The sequence below is a fragment of the Aulonocara stuartgranti genome (genome assembly GCF_965226115.1).
Source record: "Aulonocara stuartgranti genome assembly, chromosome: 13".
Taxonomy (NCBI): domain Eukaryota; kingdom Metazoa; phylum Chordata; class Actinopteri; order Cichliformes; family Cichlidae; genus Aulonocara; species Aulonocara stuartgranti.
The window spans coordinates 28,213,541-28,236,572 of record NC_138949.1 but is presented as its reverse complement, the minus strand read 5'-3'; the positions used below and the strand labels follow the sequence as shown (position 1 = coordinate 28,236,572).

The window sequence follows — 23,032 nt, the reverse complement described above, 5'->3', positions numbered from 1 at the left end:
CTAAGCTACCAAATCTTACATTATGCATGTACACAGTTTTCATGGATGACATTGATTTTTCAAAACAAGAAACACAAGTGCTGTATGAATCAGTCTGTTTCATCAATGTTTATTAAAATTATTCATGCATTAGCTGTTTTGGAGTTCAGCTGAAATACAAAGAAACCAAGCATTTCTCATGGCCAGTAATGAAAGTGAAAAAAGTGAAGTCAATAGTGGAAACAGCCACTTCTGTGAAATTAGCCATGGCAGCATTCCATGTAGAGGAATTCTACCTAAAGTGCTCTTAGTCATATTATTTAAGAATTAGCTGCACATTCAATTGAAACAAATAATCAGCTAGGCAAACACTGCTGCTACCAAAGTGAAGATGCACTTTTCTGCAAGAAAGTGCTCCAGGCTGCCAAATAAACAATGCATGCCAGTGGTTTGCAGATACCCCTCATAAATAAGTCAGTTTCTTTGTTGCAGGATAAATTTTCATTAATATTCAAGGTGACCAAAGACTGAACATTAACAACCAACACTATTCCCCCTTTTAAGGTGTTAACAAAGAAATCTGTGAATTTCTTTTTTTTTCGTAATGCAGTGAATGAAGAGAAAAAGAGCAACATCACCGGTTTAAATGCTTACCATTTCATGGCTATCACTAGACCTTGACTAAAAGATCATGCTTTTATTTATGTATAAATAACATTTTCTGCTCAGCAAAAAAATCTAACTCCAAGCAAATCCAAAAAACAGCTCTGCATTTGCTAAATACTTCAAAACTGACAGCATTTTTCTCAGTGGAAGTTACACTTAACATCTCTTCCTAACATTTATGATAAACACTTGTAATTGTAATTAGGAAAACAACCCATACATCACTGTTACCCTGTAACCACTCATACCCACTTCATAATGAACCGCAAAAAAGCAAAAAGCAAAATCAAAACACTGACCACCATTAAAAAGTGTCCTTGGTCGTCATTACACGGGGTAAAATCAGCAGTAATTCCTGGATCAGATTGTTCTGCAGTGGTCATGGGTATTTATTGGCTCCAGCTCTCGTTGTCAGTGATGGAAATGTGGTGGACATACAATATTTTTCCCCTTTTTTTATTTCATGTCCAAGTACTTAAACCAATAACAGTGCATATGAGAAAAATGTTAAGAGATGCCTGACAACAACATGATAATAGTGTCAATAACCCATACGATTGTACCATTAACAGGATACATTTGTAACCTCACAAAATTCATATTTAGTTTAGACTGTGAGAAAAGTCTTGGATTTCCCTGTTTTGACATTTGGCAAGTTAATAATAAATATAAAAAAACAGGATGAATTTTAGCTTTCCCCAAAGACAAAATCTTTACACAGACAGTGAAGTGAAGCAGAGTGCGAGTACATCAGTCATTGGTGGGCTTTATTTGGTATGCAACAATAAAAACGATTTCAATAAATGATCCCTGACACGTGGCTTCAGAGGGCCTCAAATACAGCTGCAAAGCAGAGGGACAAAGTCAAGGCAAAATAAGCACTAATGCACCAAAAACACAATGTCAAAGTAATCTCAGTTATTTTCACTTTGATACAATTCATAGGAATTCATTAGCTGTTTGAGTTGCCACCAGGCAGATTTGGAAATGACATCCAGTCAACTACTATAGGAACATGCATAATTTATACCATTTTTTTTTCTAAGAGAGCAAAAATGGCATGGTTTGGTCGAAAAATATTTTTCACATTATAACCCAGATGGTAGATTTGTTGATTCAAAAATGAAAAAATAATTCTGCATCCAGGATGAAACAGCAGGAAAAAGAAACTAGCAAAGATCTACTTAAAGGAACACTATTAATATGTGACTTAAGTAAATTAGGTTGGAAAAGGCTGTACTCAGTTGTACCACAAGAAATCGAATGGATGATACGTTTGTTGCATTATGTACAAAATACTGTATTTGTTAGTTTTGATCAAAAAATATTCTCAGCTCTCAATCTGAATAAAAAATATAAATTAATTAAGTGAATTTATTAACCAGATGTTTTAGTTGCTTCATAGGTGCAGCATATTTAGACAAACTGCTCTCAGTAAAGGGAACCAAATATTGGAATAGCATACGAATGGCAATGAAAGAAACCTCTACACATCCTCTACACAAACAATGTATGATGGCAAACCAGATCTGTGGTCACATTTAGCTCACCTTTGTAAGATACTGAATTTGCTTTTGTTTTTGTTGTGTATCTTGGTTATTGTAAAGTTTCATTTGCCCAGGGACCACATATGCCTTTGTGCATGGCATTTGCCTGTTCTACCTGTGCCTGCATGGGTCCTCTCTGGGTTATCCAGCTTCCTTCCACAGTACAAAGGCCCACAGATGTCTGCTGAGCCCAGGACCTTCTGCATCACTGGGTGGCCTAATAAAGAAGAAAATCATCATATTTTTCAAAGATCCACTGAAATGATGGACTAGATGGTTTTTACATCAGTATTTACACAGTGAATCTGCTGATGACACACAGAAATATTTGAAAATGCTGAGTAAATATTATCCATGGAAATATTTACAGTCAGCTTGGTCATTACCCTACAGGGCACTGAGTGTCATCCTGTCACTTTATAAAGTCTATGCAGAGTAGAAACTTTTTGGAAATGTCATGCTTTTTAGAAATGAAGCAATGATAAGCTTAATGCATGGTAATTATTGCTTGCACACCTCCGGGATACTGAGATAAGAAAGCGTGCTCTCCCACCCATCCCCCTGGAGATTGCAGTTAGGGTTCATCAGGACAGATTCCTCATGGCACATGAGCACTTTCCTTCCTCATGCATTGGACTTCTTAACATACCCTACACCCCACTCGCAAACCTACCATTGGTCAGGACATAGGTGATGTGTTACGATAACACACTTATTTGCTCAGGCTGTAACATTTTACACACTAGTTTGATTAGAAACTCTGCAGATCATGCTTTCACTTACATTTTGCACATCTCCCTGCCTGCTGTCAAAAACATGCATCCAGGCTCAAAAACTTCCTTGAATCTTATCTTTATCTGTCCCTTTGCAAGTTGTACCTCAATCAGATGTTTTTAGTGTTTCAGTGAAAAGTGTATAAATATTTGCCAGATGTTTTAGTCAGTAAGCTTCTGTCATAATAAAGGCTGGAGATTTAACCACTCTTCTTAGCAAAATTGGTAGAATTTATTTAAGATGGTTTGTTAGATTATAGATCATGATGCTGCCATCACCATGCTTGACATGAAGGTTACCATTATTGACAGCAGGTTGTTAAGATTATGAAGCTTCACCCTTACTCCTGTGTCTTGTCTTCTTGTCAATCTTCCTCCCCTCTCACCATTAAACGTTTCTCCAGACTTGGGAAGCTTGGTTTCCACCCTCTTAGTCCATCTACAACTTGCTTCATTGTGGACAGTGATGCTCGTGTTACAACAATTTCCAGTGCATGGCAGGCTTGAGACTTTGGATTATTCCTGATCAGCCTAACCAATTTCCTAACTTTTCTCTTATCCTCTCAATTTTATCCCAACTTAAATCTCTTCTCTGTCTTCTGTCTCTGTCTGTTCACCGAGTTTGCTGGACTTTCTCCGTTCTGATTGTATTGGTCAATCAGAACGAATGCTTTTGACTTTTTTTCTGGAAAAGAGAAACTATTAGTTTTACTTTATCATAATCACTAGTGTGATGTTAATAGGCCTTGGTCTTGTGAAGTTAAAAGATACTTTGGACTCTTCAGTACCATTTATTCAAATATTTTAATGAGTGTATGCATATATTTGAGGCTATACGTAGAGTTTTAAGCCTGTGTGGATTAGAGAAAATCCAAACTAAATTCAAACTTGTTAACCTAATTCTTTTCTTTAAAAGTCATTTTAAAGTCATTAAAGGTGCATGCTGTACAATCATTCCACCCTGAAAGAACAGAAATCAACCCCCCAAATTACCATGACATTCATGTTCATGATGGTTTTATGTAAACATCTGACCACATCTGGATATTCCATTTCTGTACCACTCTTTGCACGGCACCAAGCCAACGTCTCTTTGTGTAAAAGCTTGCCAATAAATGTAATTCTGACTCTGAATGACCTTTTTGCTGACATATAAATACTCAGAATACCCAATGCATGTTCTTTGTGCGTGATAGGATGAGAGTGGGTTTCAGCTTCTCACTTTCAGAAACGTTTAAAACTAAAATTACACTTCAATAAGATGCAGGCAGCTTCAGCCCGTATCTCTAGTTTCTCTGTCACAGTGCTTACTCATTCATATGCAGCCTGCCTCCCTGCTCCTGAAAAGCCTCTCTCACATTCCTGAGTGGCTGCATGGTAAGCCATCATGGCAGATAAAACAAGCACAGCGACGTGATCCAGGAATAGTTATATTAACTGTGATAATGCCACAAAGACCGCCGTATTATCTACTTCTTCATTCAGAAGAAGTGAGCTATTTACACAGTATTCACATCAACGTGTGAAAACCCAATTTAGACAGAGAAATTACTTCTCTCACCTCCTCATTATGTGTTGGTTTCAAATGACAGATGACTGCGCAGCAATGTCGGACTTTTCAAGTGAACAATAAAGAGTATTTTTTAAGACAGGTGGTGTTTTATCAGGCCTGTTTTTCTTGTCTTTTTGTTTGAGTACAAAGACTGGAGGTGGCGAGAAGAAAAAAAAACAATACCTGAGGCTTTCTGTCACAATCCAAGAGCATTGTTTCGATTTGGCAGTTTTTTTTATTACTATTTTAAAGCTGTTGCCATATTGCCATATACATTTTAGAAGCAATAAATATTTATATCTGTTTATAATTGGTTGGAGTTTAGATTTTCCCATGCTTGGACTCGAATGTATCAAATGAATATAGAGATGAAGAAAATTTGAAGCCTAGATTTTGATTTCTAGCTTCCATGAGCAGAGAATAAATTGTTCTGGATGTTGGAGGAGTTCGGACTAGTGTATATAAATACTTGCAAATTACAACTTCAGACCTAATTAAAAGGACTTCTGTTTTCATGCTATGAAGCACTCATTGCCAGCAGGAATTTATACTGTCAAACCAAAGCCAGTGTAGTGCTAAAATCTTTAGATGTGATTACAAGAGGGCGTAAACTCATTATAATTATAATTCTTCATTGATTAAAGCTGATTGACTAAAATACTTGGAAAATAATACAGATGGTGATTAGCTTGTATGTTCAAAGTGGTTATATATTTGTGCATTGACCTTATTTTAACCAGTTTATGGTGCATATGTTGCATTTATTGCCATAAAAATATTTTCATGTATTTTTGGGACAGTTTCTGGATCTAGATTTCGCTCAGAGTAAAGATTAAAGTAACAGCGCTGAGAATCAGACCTTTAATTTGAAGTCATCCTTTAAATTCCTGTATCATCCTTCACTGTGCTGCTTTGGCTGATTTGCAGTGACTGAGTAACTGTGCTGGGGATCCCGTCACTGACCACTGGACCTGAACTGTTGGATTACACAATGACAAACAGACCGTGAGCAGGAGCCCCGAACCCAGTGGGACCTAAGATGACTCTTTTTCTCAAATGTTGCTGGAACACAATAGCCCAGCCTGCAGTGGGTTTTCCATAGTTTTCCACCAAAGGATTCAAGCACACTAGAATTTCTTTAAGTCCTCTTAATGACTAAAGTACCTTGCTTTGGCGCTGTGACATAATGAAAGCTTTCTCACTCCTCTCTCTCTCTCTCTTTTTCTCTTTCGCTCTCTCTCTCTCTGACTGTGTGCCTCTCTCCCTCACTTACTTCTTTCCCCTCACTCTGCAGAGTGCAGCCAAACAGAGAGCAGCCTTGCTTCTGGTGCTATCTCTTTGGAGCCAGGCGGATGTTGGTAAGCACGTTGGACGCAGAAGCAAAAAAATTCATCAGGGATCTGGGGAGTGAGAGAGTCTGGAGGACTGAAGTAAAGAGGAGTGGAGAGGCAGACTGTCTCCCTCCTTCCCCGTGCTTTTCTTCAGCATCGTTTCACTTCGTCATGGATCTCTGGAGTAAAACAGTCCTGGGAATTAATGCACATGTCGCCCTTATATTATTCAGCTTGTATGGGGCAGTGAAAGCTGGTGAGTAGAATGAGATGTCATGTAAAGTTGTTTTGCAGTTTGCATTAATACAAGTAGCTCATTTGCCTTGGAGTTGGAGTTTTTGAGCTCTCAGATATTTTGCATTCTGTGTGTCATCCATAAAAACTAACTTTGCTGTTTCACATGCTTTTTACAAAAACAATATCTGGATTTGGGAAAATGCACTCAAATCTTTTCATTGATTTTGTTTCGGTTAAAAGAAGGCACTGGGAACCAGTGCATGAAGCATGGGGTTGGGAAAAGCGAACAAGAAACAATTTCTTCTCCCAAACCTTATTAAGCAGTTGCCCTTGAGCAAGGCACCTGCTCCAGTGAAGCTGCATACTTTAGAAGCATGAACATTGTGAACCAGGGAAAAAAGATAAAATAAGTTGTTGTTTTTTACTTTAATAATTCTTCATTTATTTCCTTAGTAGAATGTAGATATCAAAATGCTCAGAGTGTGAGAAAAAAGGCCTGTTTGTTTCTGAAAACTTAAACTTCAGACTAAATTCATTACGTTTTACTATTTTCATCTTTTTCTCCCTGTTTGTGTTTTGCAAATTCTTTTGTAGTAACACGTTTCTTTTGATTTATTTCTCCCTTTTTTGTTTTAAATCACTTACCACGTGTTTCTTCTGATTTGGAACTTTTGAAGCATAATTGCTGATGATTTAGCAAAGCATAAAAGATCAACTGTACGCATGAATCAAAGTATCCTGCCCTCATAAAGTGAAATATATCCCAAAATGCTTGTGTCACATAATCCCACTACACCACTGGGATCCAGATCACACACTGTTTTGATGGAAATGTTAACAGAGGGATCACTTTACATCTGAGTTGTTTGCATGTGCCACACACTGGTGTATCAGTGACAAAGCTGCTAACACAGTGGAATGAAGTGGGCAAATTTCTCCTCTCCTAGAGGTGATGGTGTATTACACTGTATTTTGAGTCAACATGCCTGAACAAATACGATTTATTAAGCTTTTCAGAAACACCACAGGCTTCATTCGGTGGAGGCAGCATTGGACAGGCAGATAAATGGTAGATATTACTACGTCAGGCTTATATTCCCCTTGACAGACAGCAGCCGCTGGACACGGAGATGTGCTGATATTATGGGCTTTGAAAGAGTGAAAAAAAGAGATAAAGAGATTTCTCTGCCTTGGAGGAAATGGTTTGGGCTGAACAAAGTGCCTACCAGAAACTATAACTAAAACAAAAGAAAATGCAGCGGTCACTCTCAAATCAATAAGGCGTACTTGTAACCCATTTCTGCACTCTCGGAAAGCAAACATACAGTACATCATCCACTTAATAATCTCCAGTGCCCAGACCTCTCTCCACATTTTATTTGACTTTGTGTTAGTGCTGAGCCAGTGCCATAGGCAAGGTCTGACTCAAGCTATTTGTCAGAGTGAACAAAGGAGGTAAAACCGTCACAAGAGGGCAGATGCTTCTGTTTCTGCAGCTGGTCACAGTGACCCTGCCGTCCACCCGCTGCTTCTCCCAAAAGTACTGAAGCAGCAATGTTCTTTTGGGAGAAGCAGCAGGTGGATGGCTGGACAAACATTTCTGTGACATGACAATTCAGGCTTCAGACAGGTCTGTAATGGGCAGCCTGTTTGCCCTATGAAGACTTCTAACGAATGAAAAGGCTCAACATCAACAACAGCAGGTGTTCTGATTAGTGGGTGCCAGCAAAGATTTCAAGAGAATACATGAATTATCTCAGGTTATAATCATTAATGTTGTAGGAAGTTCTTTGATATTAGCCATATCCCATTTTATGAATTCCAAATGATACCAGTAAAAAAAAAAAAGTGGGTATTAAAGTGTACCCACATGGGAAGTGTTGTGTGAACTGGCGTGATGACCAAACGCGGATGAAAATCAGTGACATTCTATGCCCAACTCTGAGGTAAGCAATTAAAGTAACTAAATTAAGAGCACAAGATACGAGTGATTGACACATGACAGAAGAGCATTAGAGGGTTACCTAGGCAACTGGAACCTGGAATGTGCGTTAGTAACCAATTGTCAGCTTCATAGTGATGTGAAAAAAATTGAATCGCTACCTGTGTGAAAGCGACTTTGTGATAGTCTGCACACATGGAAGCTTTGCTTCAATCAGTCATGTCCTACAGAATAATTTGAAAGATGCTAACAATGGACATACACCCACTGGTAATTTAATGTATTAAGAATTAGCATAAGTGTCCAGTTTTAACATTCTTAGGGTTTTAGGGCTGTGTACACTGATATACATTGATTGAGGAATAGTTTACAATTTTAAGTCATCCCTCTGGACCAAAGAACCACAAAGAAGAACTTTTTTTTCCCTCCAGTGTGTTTCAATCAATTTGTGTTCACAATCTGTTTGTAATTTGCTCCTGATGAACTAAAACAGCTGCTCAGTTGGTGCCCTTGACTGTTTGTACAGTTATTTTCTGCAGATCATAGAAAGCGCAGATGCAATTTAGTGGTGGGATTTGTCCAGGATCACCAAGCTCCCTAATGAAGTTGTGGCTGTAGGAACAGCAAAGTAAAGACAGCTGATAACGAAAACTCTGAGGAAGGAGGAAAGATGAAGCTGATATAGCTAATATCTCACTAACACTGCACCTAACTGTTAACATCTTATCAGAATCATTCACATCCCAGCGTGACTAGATATCCTGTTCCAAGTCTCCCCAGTCTCACCTGAAGAAAGACAACAGTGGTTGATTTTTGACTACAGATTAAACGACATCTTGTTTGGATGATAAAAGGCCACTCACCTAAACACATTTTCCATGTCTCCACAGGCCATTGTACAATAAAAATGACTCTCTTCTCATTAATTATGAGGCATTCATTAAATTCACATCCAACTTTCAATAACCGTTTGTTTCTCATTTCAAACCAACAGTCAAAGTGGTTCTTTTTACTCGCAGGTTACAAGTCTGCCGTAACCAACGAGAGTGAATTTTTTAACAATGACAGCAAAAAACCTTAGAGTGCTTAAGAAAGCCAACCCATGATCCTTCCCTACAGTATATATAAGAAAATTTTAAGCAAAACTTTCCCATTATATTGCTGCATAATGATGTGGTTATTACTATAGCTATGATCTTACCACGAATATGCTTTATTTATTTATTTCTCTGTCATCTATAAAATTAAAAGCTTAGGTTCTTTTTCAACCACAGCCTTCCTCTGTTACACCGTGCTTCAAAGACACGTTTTTCCGCTCCAAAATGGTCCCGCATAGGTTGTGTGAACCTGGCACATCCAGCTGAATGCACAGAACTACTTATCTCCTCCAATTATCTACACCACGTTCCTCCAAATTCACATGCTGACAAACACAGACCGCTAATGACGAGACAAAGCACGCGTCCAGACTGCTGTGTCTGTTCACACAAGACTTTAGACACCTAAAAGAGGTGCGAGGGATGTTTTTCTCTCTCTCTCTTCTTCTACTTGTCTCTAAAGTGCAACGTGGGATCATTATCTCTTCACTCAGCTGATTTTGGACTCTGTGAAATGTGTGTTTCACCCGGGGCCTAATGACAGATAATACCACTATCTGTATCCTACGCACAGACACACTAACCTGTGTGTCTGTGCGTAGGAGCATGCATGCGCTGATGTGTGAAACGTGTGCATCCTCTGACAAGAGGATGTGTGAACATGATGAAAGCAGAGCAAAGGAATGCTAATAAGAGATGTGCCTGTGAATGCACACATGATGGCTAAAAAATGTTTACATAATGCATGAATCACCAGTCTTTCACACATACTAATAACCAAGAAGAGAGGTTTCCAAACTGAAACATATATACGGTACTTAACTGGCAGTAGGTGCTGCATCTCGTAAAAACAAAAAAGCACAAGGAAGTGTTGTCTTCTTTAAGTTCAGTTTCCTTTTATAGTTAATGTCGTGCAGGCACTTGTGGAGATTCTGGGGAAAACACAATAGAACAAGAAAAGTTTCCAGTGACCTTAAATAGATCACCTTATTTTCAGACAGGGTAAAAAACAAAAATCTGAGGATATTTCAGCCTAATAAACGTAAACATGATCAAAGGCACGGAGGCTAAAGCTTATAGAAGACTGACATTAATCTCAAGCACGGATATTTATGCCAGTAGAAGAAATTAGGAAAATGTACCGTACATAATTTAAAAAAACAAATGCAAAATGAACTTAAATTGCAGGAACTGAAACAGTCATATTAACGTGAAACTGCTATGTGAACCTTCAGTATTTCAGCCACCTTCTACTTTAACTACAATAATTGCTTGGCAATATTGTATCGATACAGGAAAACCAAATATTGCTTTTCTATTAAATAAATTAAAATAACCTGGGAATAATATGAACAAGAGGATTCATCTCATGGATCACCATCTAATCTGCAATCATTCTCAGAGTGAGCTCAGCCAATCAGGAAGCTCTGTGAAGGTATGTCATTTCCTTGTTACCTGGAAGCAGGAGCTGAAAGTTTACCATCAGTGCTTGAGCTAAGCTACCGGTGCTAAAGCAGCTGGTCATGAATGAATCAACTTTTGAGTACTCTCTGCGGGGTTTTAAAAATGATGAAATCTTTATATCACTAGCTGAATCGCTTGTTCTTATTATCAGCATAGCAGCAATGTATTCATGTTTAATATATATTATTAGCTCACTGATACAGTCACTACCCAATTTACATATTTTATGGAGTTTCCTGATTTTCTAATGGCTAACTCGAAATTTTGAGTTATTTTCTCAAAATGTTGCCTTGTTTCAAGTTGCACAAGTTGTTCAAGTTAGTGTATGAGGTTTGACTCACTTTTGGAGCCAGCCTCAAGTGGCCACAAGAGGAAGTACAGTTTGGTCAAGCCGACATTCTTTTGTTCACAAACAGACTGAAGATGCATTTTCTGACACAGCACATTTATGTGCTCATAACATAGTCTAATGTTCAAATATGAAAAACTGATTTTAACCAAAAACCCTCGAGCACTATAGAGTGTGTGTCTGTTTTTTAAACACATTTTGGAAAATAAAATCTATTCAGTACTCTCAAGATGATTAAATTTGGTTGAAAATTGCATGAGCTGGGTAAATTAGCACCAGCCACAAGCCAAATTCCAGTAAAATATTTAAGTGGTTAGTATATTCCATTCATAAAATGAAAATCAGAAGTAATTATTTTGTCACTGGATGTTACATTTTCACATTTTATGATGTTAATTTCTCACCCTAGTCCTCAGAAAGATGTAAGCTGATGGGTTCCCAGAATGGGCATCAAATAACACCCTAGGCAGATGACCAGTACATCATAGGTCCAACACATCAAGACAGTGATTAGCAATGTGGCATCACAGCCAAAAGGTCCTGGGTTTGAATCTACAGCCCGGCTGTCCCCCATCACTGTGAATGTTGATTTTCTCCCCATCCCTGTGTGGGTTCTGTCTAGATACCATGACTTCTTCCCACAGTACAAAGACACGCACATTACATTAACTGGTGATGCCAAATTGGCTGTAGGTGTGAATATGAGTGTGAAAGTTTAGCTCAAATTCAAAACTAGGGATTTTTGTCGAATGAGCTTTAAAGAGATTTACACTAGACAAAGTGGGTAATTAATGAAATGCTGGATATGTGATTTTCCTTCAAGATTCGATTTGATTTCAGACTGTCCATTTCACATAGAATATCCAGATAAAATTTTTACTTTTCACTGTTTTGATATAAACATAAACCTGCAAATTTCATTAGTGAGGAAAGTGTTGTGCATTTCTTTACGCCTTTGATGTGATGGTGATGAATGATTCATGAGACACTGGTTTGTGACAGCAGAGATGAGAAAAGTGAGAGGAAGCTAAGGAGAACCCCTTGTCATATTTCTTCTTTAGTGTCATTTATGAAAATGTGTGTTCAGAGAAGGCGAGTCATGAATGTGAGTTGATGAAGTCAAGGCCACGTTACGGCGGCGGCACCCATCAGAGTAAACTTGGAGCTGTCAGTCAAGAATCAGGATTTATTAACCCAGAGACAAGTAGTTAAGTGATAAAACTGACAGTCCTGTGCGGTCCATCCATCTGAGTTTGTGACACACTGATATTTGCTCAAGGCCAATGCCCCTGAATCTCTGGCTCCCTAAACACACGCTCATTTATCACAGGGTCCTGTCATCACTGTAGATCATGTGTAGCTGGTCCAAGAATCTGTCAAACTCTGCTAAGATCATTGTGTTCGGTCACCGCATTGTTGCGGGTCCTAGTTTGTATAAGAAGAGAACTTCAATTTACTGGTTGAAGATTTAAACCTTGCTGTAAAGAATCACTTGAGCAAAGTGTGAGAATCCCAACATACTAGAAGAATAAAGTGATGTTAAACCTAACTCAGGGCCAGATGTATTCTTTTCAGATTTCTAAAACTCTCAAGGATCTCAAAAGTTTGATTAGCCAGATTTAAAATCCCATCATTAGCTATGAGCGGAGTGGCTCCATAGTGTCATGGTTAATACATTCAGCTTACAAGCAAATATTCTTGTGAGCACTCCCAGCGGGGGAGGGATGTGTGTCAGGAAGGCCATCTTGCATCAAATTTGCGTGAAATCAAATATGCAGACTCATCATGTGACATTTAGAACAAGAAAAGGAATTTCAGTGCATTCTTATTTAATTTGGACGTAAAATCAATCTTTGCACAAAAGGATATTAGACATGGTAATGAAGACAGCAAAAAACAGAAAAGTTCTCATAAGAAGATTGGAAGATTGTTCGTGAGTAAAAATCCTTTCTCCAAGGACACTGGCTTTGTTTGTTGGACCTTGATAGTTTTGCGATATAGTTTTTTCACTTAAAACATCGTTGAAGGGTAAATATGTAGGCCTCCACATTATATTTAAAAAACAAACAAACAAAAAGAAGTCTCTCTTTTTGTTTTAACTTGCTCTTTGTTAAGCTTGTGGTTAGGATTAGGAAAAAAGAAATTGGGTTAACCCCAAATAATAACCCCATGTTACAAAGGTCTATTTCTATTTTGCTACACTGCCAAGTCACACCCTGACAACTTGACCCCAAAAACAAGATTTTCACAGTTTTTGTAAAAATACTACCCTTGTACCAACGCAGCTGTGACATTCTGCTCCAAGTCTGAGCTCATGCACTGTATCTCTCTCATTAGCTGATAGACATGTTGTACCTACATGCATTTCTTCACAGAAATTAGAATGTGGAACTCCTCAGTTACATAAAAGCCTTTCTACAGTACTTCTGGGTCATAGTTTATTATTTATAATGTACTGTTATAATACTTCTACTTGTTAGTTTTAATTAGTAAGCATGCAGTATTCCTTCTGTGTTTGGTGTTGTACGTATTTATTCTGCACGTACCGTACATTGTTTACCGGTCATTTATTACACCTGCCCTGACTGTAATGCATTAACTTTAGGTTGATTTAATGGATGTCGCTGACAGCTGAATGTCATCTCTAACATGCATATTTTACGAAGAACAGGGACAACGTAATGTATTCATAATTCAGAAATAATTTAGCTTGCCACATGTATGCTTTGTCATCCTCACATTCCTTTGGACTGCAAATCATCTTCTGCAACCTACCACACTCAGAGCTGCCACTGTAATTAGATTAGATGCAGCATCGTGGCAAATGTGAGAGCGGTTGAAATGCCAAAACATAATCTGATATTGAACACCTTGGGATAAAGCTGAGTCAAAGCTAAAACTTTGAGATGTAAGAGAAATGTATATCTGACAAGCAATTTAACGATTCAGTAAACGAGGCTGAAGAAATAGCAGAGAAAGATGAGTGTGCACCGTCAGAGTACTGAAACTTTCAGTTCCATTCATTTTATGTTACTTCACTATATAATCAGTTTGAGAATAGCATCCCAGCAGCTGGCAAAGATTCAAAGACAAAAATCTACACCAAACAGCTGAGAAAACTCCCACTGTAACTACTGTGACCCCAAATTATGAATAGGCTAAAACTTATGCATTTTACATAATAATAATTAGCTGGTGACATAAATATTTCTCACTGATTAAAATCTAGCATCATCTCATTTGAATTGTTTTCATCCTTCCCTCTCATGCATACTAATCCTTCTTCCAGAAGCAAGCAGAGAATTGTTTGTAATAATCATAAAATCTGTCAGAGGCACAGACAGCCACGGTTATAAATGCGTCTCTCTGAGATGAGATAATGAGTAGCAAACATTGTTTCATTTAGGAAAAATCATATAAGAATATGATCAGTAACCTAATTCAGTTCAAGTTTAATGTGTAGAAAATAAGATTTCGCAGCAACACTTAAATAATTACAAATACATGCAAAATTAATTTTTTCTTCATAAATAAAAGAAAATATAACAGTTATTGTTGCATCAATGTTGCATCCTGTCATGTTGTTGGCTTTTTGGTGTATTCGTTGGCTTCTGGTTTCCATGTTTACTTTTCCTAGTTCTAGGGTCACTGCTTGCTACAGCCCATTTAATTTTAATGATATAGGTACACTAACCGGTCCCTTTGTCTGGTACCCCTGTTCAGCTGCTGGTGAACGTCCAAACCGAGCATCAAGATGGTTGAAGAAATACGATTTAAGTGACTTTGAATGTGAAATTGTTGCTGATGCCAGACAGACTTGGTTTGAAGATTTCAGAAATTGCTAATTGCTAATTGCTAATAAAAAAATATCCAATGAGCAGCACTTCTCTGAGCCAAAATGCCATGATGATGCCAAAGATCAGAGCAGAATAGCCAGACTGACAAGCTGATAGGAGGCCAAAAGCAACTCAAATAACCACTGTTACAAAGGTGTGCAGAAGATTATCTGTAAACGCACAACATGTCGAACCCTGAAGAACTACAGCAGCCGCAGAAGACCACAGCGAGTGCCAAGTGCTAAGAAAAGGAAAACTAAGGCTATAATGTGCACAGGCTCACTAAATTTGTCAATATGATCCGAACTCTCAGAGTAATGCTTCCAGTACCTTGTTGAATCAATACCATGAAAGTTAAAGTAGTTCTGAAGGCAAAGTGGGGTCCAAACTGATACTAGCAGTGATTGGTGAGTGTATATTCCAAAGATTTACCTTGCGCTTGTTCCTTTTGTTGTTGTACTTCCTTCACATGTTTACATTGTGTTCACATGCTCAAAAAATTAAGTGAACCTTCAGACATTGAATCTTATTGAATGGAATTTTAAAGTTTTAAATCTCTACTAACATATATTGTGCACTTTGTTAAAAAAAAACAGGAAAAGGTCAGTGGAAACCAAAATAAGCATTAACCCCTTTGAGGATTGGTTTTTAAAGGGGGATATACTTAATTTATCCCAAATTTAGGAAATTACTAATATTATCAAGTTTTGAAGTATGTCCTCCCAACAGGAAGTCTTATATCCTCTCCTGTGTCAACAGACCTTACTAAAAATGTATTTGTGTGTAACGATGAATCCCTGCCAACTATAAAAGTGCTGATCATTAGTATATGGACTAATCTACTTGTGCATTACTAGTTCAGGAACCAATACAATGAGACACAAGAAAGAAAGGCAGATGAACGCTGTAAAATAAAATCTTTTGTTGATAGTTCTATAAACTCCTCAGGGTAGAGGCAGTAGCATGAAGCCATAATGAAGTATGGAGTTAAATATGGAGGTTAAGGCAGTTGGTGTAACTGTCATATAAGTTATGCACCCAATCTGTCTTTAACGCACAAATGTACAAAGATGAAATGGCTTCAGGTGTATAGCAACAGCTTAAGAGAAGTCCACGCTGTGCTGTCTTTGCACTGTTGTAAATTTATCTGCTGGTAAAATCCAGTTTTTGGAATTAGCCTCTTGGTTATTTTCTCAAATGGGAAATACTAAAAACTTGCAAAACGATAATAATAAAAATGTCATGCTGTGACAAAAAAAGGCTTCCTCTTCACGCATATATGATTAACTAGTAGCTCCCAGTTATTCCAGCAAATGACAGACTTAATGTGATGAGCTGAATATTCAGTATTTCAAAAATGCAAAACAGGAACCATCAACAAGCTCGGCCAGCAATGACTTGTTTTTGTTTTTTTAGTATGTTCCTTTTGATTTCTATGCCACATTACGTGAGTAGTTGGGAGTCCAATATTTCATCAGTAATTGAAGTCTGTGACGTTTTGCATTGTTTTGCCGTATTCTGTAACCTTTCCGGCACTGAGGAACCAGGGGTTTCAGTTTTCTGTCACTGCAGATGGGATGGAAGTTAAACGTGTATGCAGAGTATTGCTCCTCTGGTACTCAAAGGATTACAGTCACCTGCACATCTCAAGTAAAGGTCTGTTTCTCACTTGAAAACATTTTCGTAATGTAGACAGCTCTCTTGATATGCTGCCAAAATCTTATTGAATCTAAATTTGGTCAGAAAATATGCTTCACCGAGCTGCTACTTTTTTCTTTGCCCTTGGCCTAAATTATATGCGAATGTGCCAAGGATTGTACCTAGGACATGCATGAGCGAACACAAGGTTTTGCAGCAGCATGAAAGACTTCTACCTGTCTTGTTCCCTAAATATTCCTGCAATGAGCACAAAGTAGTGATGTGCGGATCGATCCTGAAATATCGATTCCTCCGATACCAATCATTTATGTTCTAGAATCGATTCTCACATTAAAATATCGATATTTTAGTAATTTAGAGTAAATTTGTAGTTTATCATTAACAGGAACACAGTGGAAAGAAACTATATCATTCGGATTGTCTACATTCAAAGGAACTACTTCCTCTTCCGCCTTTCATAGTCATGTGCGAAATAGGGCTGTATAAATGTCTCGCAGCCCCTTTGGCGCGCGCACTCACAACAATGGCTGAGCGTAATTGTGCGGACGTATTTTACCTCCACAAACAGCTGAGACGTGGTTTGCGATACATGTGGCAAAAAAAAGTGCTCCAAGAGTGAGGTGTTGTGGCCATACTAGGGAGACATTCAAGAGGTCTGTTGGTGCGGGGGGGGGGCGTGATAAATAGATTTTACAGGGTTTATTTATCGGAAAAAATACGTTAAATCACCGTTATTATTGGCCGGCCCGGAAACAGCGGGGGTGTCCAAATTCAGAGGCTGCTTCCACCTGAGGACCCGCCCTTCGCGGTCTAAAGAAAGCCGGGTTGTACGTCACGAGCTCCCTCGGTGGAGGGTGAATACAACCGGGCGCTGACGTAAACTCTTCTGTTTAATCATTTTCTGTTTGACGTTTATTCAGCTTTGTGAAAACCCCGGAGGAACCCTCCTGAGGGATTAATAAAGTTACATTTAATTTAATCTAATCTACAGTAATAACTTTATTCTCAGCCAAACCGATTTACTCACGAACAAATAAAACACTGAAAAAGCCAAACAAGAACATTTTTAGGTTATCAAAGTGACTTATATATCATGTTTAACCTGAGTAGCGAAAGACCGCGGGGGTTTGAAGACGATGTGTCGGCTCAGATATTTGAAGTTTACACAGCTACATTCTCACCTGAAAATATGTTAAAAGTTTTTTTGTGACCCAGAAAGAGAAATAAGAGTGATATTAAAACTAAGTAGCTGCCGCCATTGTTGGAAACTGGAATTGGCTGGGCCGCGCTATGAATTCTGCGATATGGTTTTTCAATTTTGTTGTCCGGGTGGAAAATCGGGAGAAATTGGGGAGAATGGTGGCTCCGGGAGATTTTCAGGAGGGGCACTGAAATTCGGTATTCTCCCGGAAAAATCGGGAGGGTTGGCATGTATGGTTGTGGCAACATCACTAACCTTGTCAAACACCTCAGAGTAAATCATATCACAGAATATGACGAGCGTATGTTGAGACGAACTGAAGAGGAGGAGAGGGACAGGTGCTGCTAGGGTGAGACAGACGTCTCTCACGGAGTCCTTTAGTGCTGCAGGCAGACAAGGTGTTCAAATAGCACAACTTCAGGTTTTTTATTTCTATATGATGAACTCTGCATTATTAAGTGATAAGAACAAATAATCTGATGTCCTGTAATTATTATGACGCTATAATTTGAGATACAATAAATAAAATACGTTTTTGTACAAAGTATCGGTATCGGATCAGTATCGTCGATACCACCCTGAATATTACTTGGTATCGGATCGGAAAGGAAATCAGTGGTATCGCACATCACTAGCACAAAGATGCTTTGATATTGTTAGAATTCTGCACCATACACAGGGGTCAGGCCCTCCCACCAGGGGAGGAAGCCACAGTTTCTGCTCAGTGCAGGAGCCCAGTGGAGATTTAATGCGTAGCGCATTTCTACATATTTCTTTTCCTTTTTCTTCTTTGATTTCTCTCTGGTCTCTGTTTTATTTTATTTGTAACCAGAATTTCCAGAACCTTATATTTGCATACTAAAGAAAAACATTGTCTCTGTGAACTTATTTTTATCTGTTACTCTTAAAGAATGAACTGCGAAAATTCCTCAGTGATTGTGGTTCATTTTTTTTTTGAATTGAAGACGTGTGTAGGATGAGTGGTGAAACATCTTCCCGAACTCAAAGAACTCCGGTTGGCTTTATTGTACACGTCAACATGTACAAGTTATTATGTGACACATCCCACAGCTGCCACAGATTTGTCAGCGGCACAACTATAATGCAATTATTGCAATCCAGCACATTCTAAAATTGCTCTACTGGACTGAAATCTGGTGACAGTGAAAACCATTTCTGTACAGTGAACTCACTCTCATGTTCAAGAAGACAGTTTAAGAGTTAGATTAAATGTTTTCCTGCTGGAAGCAGCCATCAGAAGATGGGTATATGGTCATAAAGGGATGGACATGGTTACACAACAGTACTCATTAAAACGATACCCAACTGGTACTAAAGTATACCAAGAAAATATTCCCCCCACCGTTTTACCACTACGGTGATACATGGATCCATGTTGTTTACACTAAATTCTTTGTGTAGCCTCAGTTTCCCATCAGGAATGCAACCCAGTGTGGTCTTCTGCTGCTGTAGCCCATCTGCTTCAGTGTTTGATGTGTTCATTCAAACATGCTTTTTTTCATACCTTGGATATAACAATCGATTTCATTTGATTCTCTGTTGGATTTCTGTCAGTTTGAAGCAGTCTGGGCTTTCTCCTCTCACACAACAAGTCATTTTCATCTAGAGTAAGGTCTCAAGAACTCAAGAGATGGTTGTGTAGGAAAATCAAAGCAGTTTCTGAAATACTCAGAGCACATCTGTCACCAATAACCATGGCATATTCAAAGTCACAAAAATCACCTTTCTTTCCTATTCAGATGCTCGGTTTGAACTTCAGTAGGTGGTCTTGAACATGTCTACATGCCTACATGCTTTGAGCCATATGACTGGCTAAACTGAAATTTGTGTCAGCGAGTAGTGACTGTATTTCTGAAGGTGTTACACGATCAATAGAAACAGCAATGTAACACAGTCTAACACAATATCCAGCCTCAAATATAACTCTACTTAACATCAGCATTAAGACATTATGTGTCATTGTTAGGTATTTGAAAATAAATCTACTCATGTTGCCTCTTTAAAAAAAAGAAAGAAAGATGTAATACGCTTTGCAAGATATGACTTGCCCTGGATACTGTGTTTGACAGGGAACTGAGCTACTGACCGGCAGTTTCTGAGTGGATAAGCATCCGTTTCAAACAATACCAGCATGCCAGAGGTGTTTATAACAAGGCAGGACTGGAAACATTTTTTTTAGCATTCAGTCGCAGCTCAGGAGCTATTCAATAGGCAGGCTCCTGTCTCAAGCCAGAGATACATGCTGGAATGAAGGCACGCAAGTCAGAGCAGAAGAGAGATCTCCCCGATGAAATGCCCCATTCTGCTACCTATATACACTAGCAAAAACGTGACATTACGAAGCTTATTTTTAATTAAAACACAACTGAAGACACACATACTTAATTGGGTCTGTGTAAGCGCGCCATCATGAAAAAATGCAGTCCTGAGATCCCAACTGTAGTGGGAAGTACCACAGGGATGGATTTAAGTACTTCAACAGGTGTTTAGAAGTCTGTCTTTCTCTCTTTGGACAGATTTGTCAATACAAGTAGTCCCTAGGTGCTCACAAATAGAAATATAAACATCGTAATGGGCATTGCTGCCGGTGTGATGTTACTGCAAAATGGTCTCTGGTGCACATAATTCACAGTGATCCAGAGACTCCACTATTATCTGTATAATAATTTATCACCTAGTAATTTTTTCAACATCTGCCCCTAAGCAATGCAAGCCAGCCTGGCATTGCAAAATCCGAAATAAATAATATGCCAAATGATTAAATGTTATCCCCAGAAATACTTTGCTTTTTCTTTGTATACTTTTGGTATCCTGTGATTAAAGAAAATGTAAAGGTGAGTGGACAGCTCTTTCTCTGGATGTCCGTATGTTACACCAAAACTTTAATAACTCCAATGGCAGTAAAAAAGCACAGGTGTTATTGTTTGTGGTCATGCTACGGAACTCTTACCCTGCTAATGGAAACAACTTCCTGGTATGTATTACTGAAACAAACTGTTGCATTTGCAATAAGTACTTACAATTTTTGTTGGAGGATTTATTTAAAAACCTATTTTTTGCCTTTTTACAGCTTTATTTGAAAGGGCACAGTGAAGAGTGACAGGAAAGCAGAGGGAATGACATGCGGCAAAGGGCCACAGGTCGGACTCGAATCCGCCTCCTCATCCCAGTGAGCTTAACTGGCACCTTCTTATTGGAGGATTGAGGAAGATTTGAGTTTGAGGCTCTAATATTTTTTGCTCGGCATTACTGGCTAGAAAATAAAGTCAGTTAGACATTAAGCACCACTGTATTGAGAGTCCAGTATCATTAAGGAGCTCCATACCAATAAATCTGACAGCTCTTGTTCATTTAGGTGAAGCCACTCATAAATGCTTCTGCTATTTCACTGACAGAGTAAAGTTGACTCTATTTGGTGACACAACACGATGGCAGGATGCATGAGAGAATGTGTGTAAAGTTCATTCTTTTGGATATATATTTATTTCATACATGCCATGGGCGTGCAGAGCACTGGGAGGGGTTCTCTTTTTATAGCACTCTCAAAGTCACAGGAGTTATGATTATAAGAGCTGTCAGGGCTAATGATTCACAATATCACTATTTAGGCTGAGGCCTGTCAAGCTAGCACTCCATTACTAGCCCTAACACCCAGTCCTCTGAGAGCCTACACTGTCTGCTTCTACATGGTGTTAAAAATATGCTAAGGCTGGAAACATAAATCTGGAAAGAAATAACCAAAAAAGTGAGTATAATGAGTACCAGAGAATTTAATTGTACTGTGTGGTCTCTGTTTTATGTCTTAACTCTTCCATGAGAAACTGAGCTCCAGTTGAGTAAGCAGTAAGTGTTCAGAGCCAGCTTAATTCATTATGCACAATTCTGTGATTGTCTATGCAGCTTCACAGCTAACAACACCAGCTACTGGACCTATAAAATGTTATGATTGAGTGAGTGCAGACCTAATAGTTAAAGTTAGTTAAACTTAAGTTTTCTTAAGAGAAGCCCTTAAAAGGTATTACAACCATTAGAATCCAATTTGGAAAAATTACAACATTTATCAATCCACAGGTTTAGCTTCATATACATGAGTGTGAAACAGCAGAAGAAGTAGTTCTATTGGGCTTAGTTAGGTTGTGACACTCAGGAGGCAGCTGACAGGTACAAAAAGGACAGTTGGAGTGAGGTCCTTGCAGTACGTGAAGCAAAAACTTGGATGTAGCAGGAGTTTGGGTAGGCCATCGAGCAAGACTTTCAGCCAACATCACGGCACTTCTGAGAAACCGTCAGGTAACTGCAGAAGGGCAAGCAACCTCCTTTTCAAAGTGTATACAGTGGGGACAGAGTGGTGCTGACCTTAACTGAGGTTATAGTCAGTTGTTGCAAAGAATACTTTAAAGAATGTGAGAGGAATTGAGGAGATCCTCAAAGTGGAAGCAGAGCAGGGGACGATGGGGATGACTCGCTTATCAGGGTGGCCGAGGTCACTGAAGCAGTCAAAAAGTGACAAAGCTTTGCTTTGGGTTTCTTAAAGTTGACTGACACACCTCTGCAGCGTCAGATAGACGTTAGGGATAGTGCCTCTGTATTGACACCGGACAGTGGTCACCCTTTTTAAGAAGTGGAACCAGGAAATGTGGTCCAGTTTCAGAAGCATTGCACTCCTCAGCCTATGACTTTATCCTGTGCTTTCTGTTGCTAAATGTGCATAGGTGAACTCAGTGAAGGTCTTTAATTTCAACCCACAAAAAGCTGCATTTCAAATATGTAATAAATGAATAACTGGACACTGAACAAAATAAATAAGAACAAGGTCTCGAAGTTCTCTTTAAATTTCTTTTTAAATGGACACGAGAAATTTCAAATATATTTTAAATCATTAAAATGTTGACATTCAAGAATGCCTGAAATATCTTGTATTATAATGTTTCATAGGAGTTCGAACAATATATTCAAAGATACTGATTATTATTATTGCAGTTTTGAATTATATCTTTATCACATATGTTTGCTGGAAATACAACCAACGCCTAGTCATCCTGCATCATCACATTCTGCCTATTTGTGAAATACCTGTCTCACTATGTAGAATGTCACCTTTGCTTTTAGTCCTTGATGCACTTAATGCAGCAATATTTTTCCTGAGAAATTAAAACAGTTGTGTTTTAAGGCACAAGGTCTAGATTTGGAAGTTAGCAGGGTGTTGTGGTTAATGTCCTGTTTGGACATTTGTGTTGCAAGTTTCTTTTTTTACTTAAAACTAACTAAAACTACATGGTCTGGTTTAACTTAAATAAATGTTTGAAAAAAATCAGGAAAGCATGACGTATGAGCACCCATATGTGACTAGTTGGAAGTGAGCTATCCATCTCACTACT

At 38.5% G+C, this 23,032-nt stretch overlaps 1 protein-coding gene and 1 long non-coding RNA gene across 5 annotated transcripts in view; one reads left to right on the top strand and one right to left on the bottom strand.

Annotated features, from left to right (window-relative positions):
• Window positions 1–139: 139 nt before the first annotated feature.
• LOC309720567 lies at window positions 140–5,880 on the bottom strand. Of its 2 annotated transcripts, XR_014280520.1 has the most exons (4): window positions 5,791–5,869; window positions 5,377–5,493; window positions 2,308–2,409; window positions 140–1,488 (listed from the first exon to the last, which is right to left on the bottom strand). It is a non-coding gene; the product is annotated as an uncharacterized lncRNA (long non-coding RNA). The 2 variants fall into 2 exon arrangements; XR_014280519.1 differs by lacking the exon at window positions 5,377–5,493 and having other exon boundaries at window positions 5,791–5,880.
• Window positions 5,870–23,032, top strand: part of LOC309720566 (contactin-associated protein-like 4) — a gene marked incomplete at its 5' end in the record, with an annotated part of 80,858 nt that continues 63,695 nt past the window's right edge. For all 3 annotated transcript variants that reach the window (XM_082557599.1, XM_082557598.1, XM_082557600.1), the window contains one exon: window positions 5,870–6,104. In XM_082557599.1, coding sequence (XP_082413725.1) covers window positions 5,870–6,104 — 235 coding nt within the window. The remainder of the gene's footprint in view (window positions 6,105–23,032) is intronic.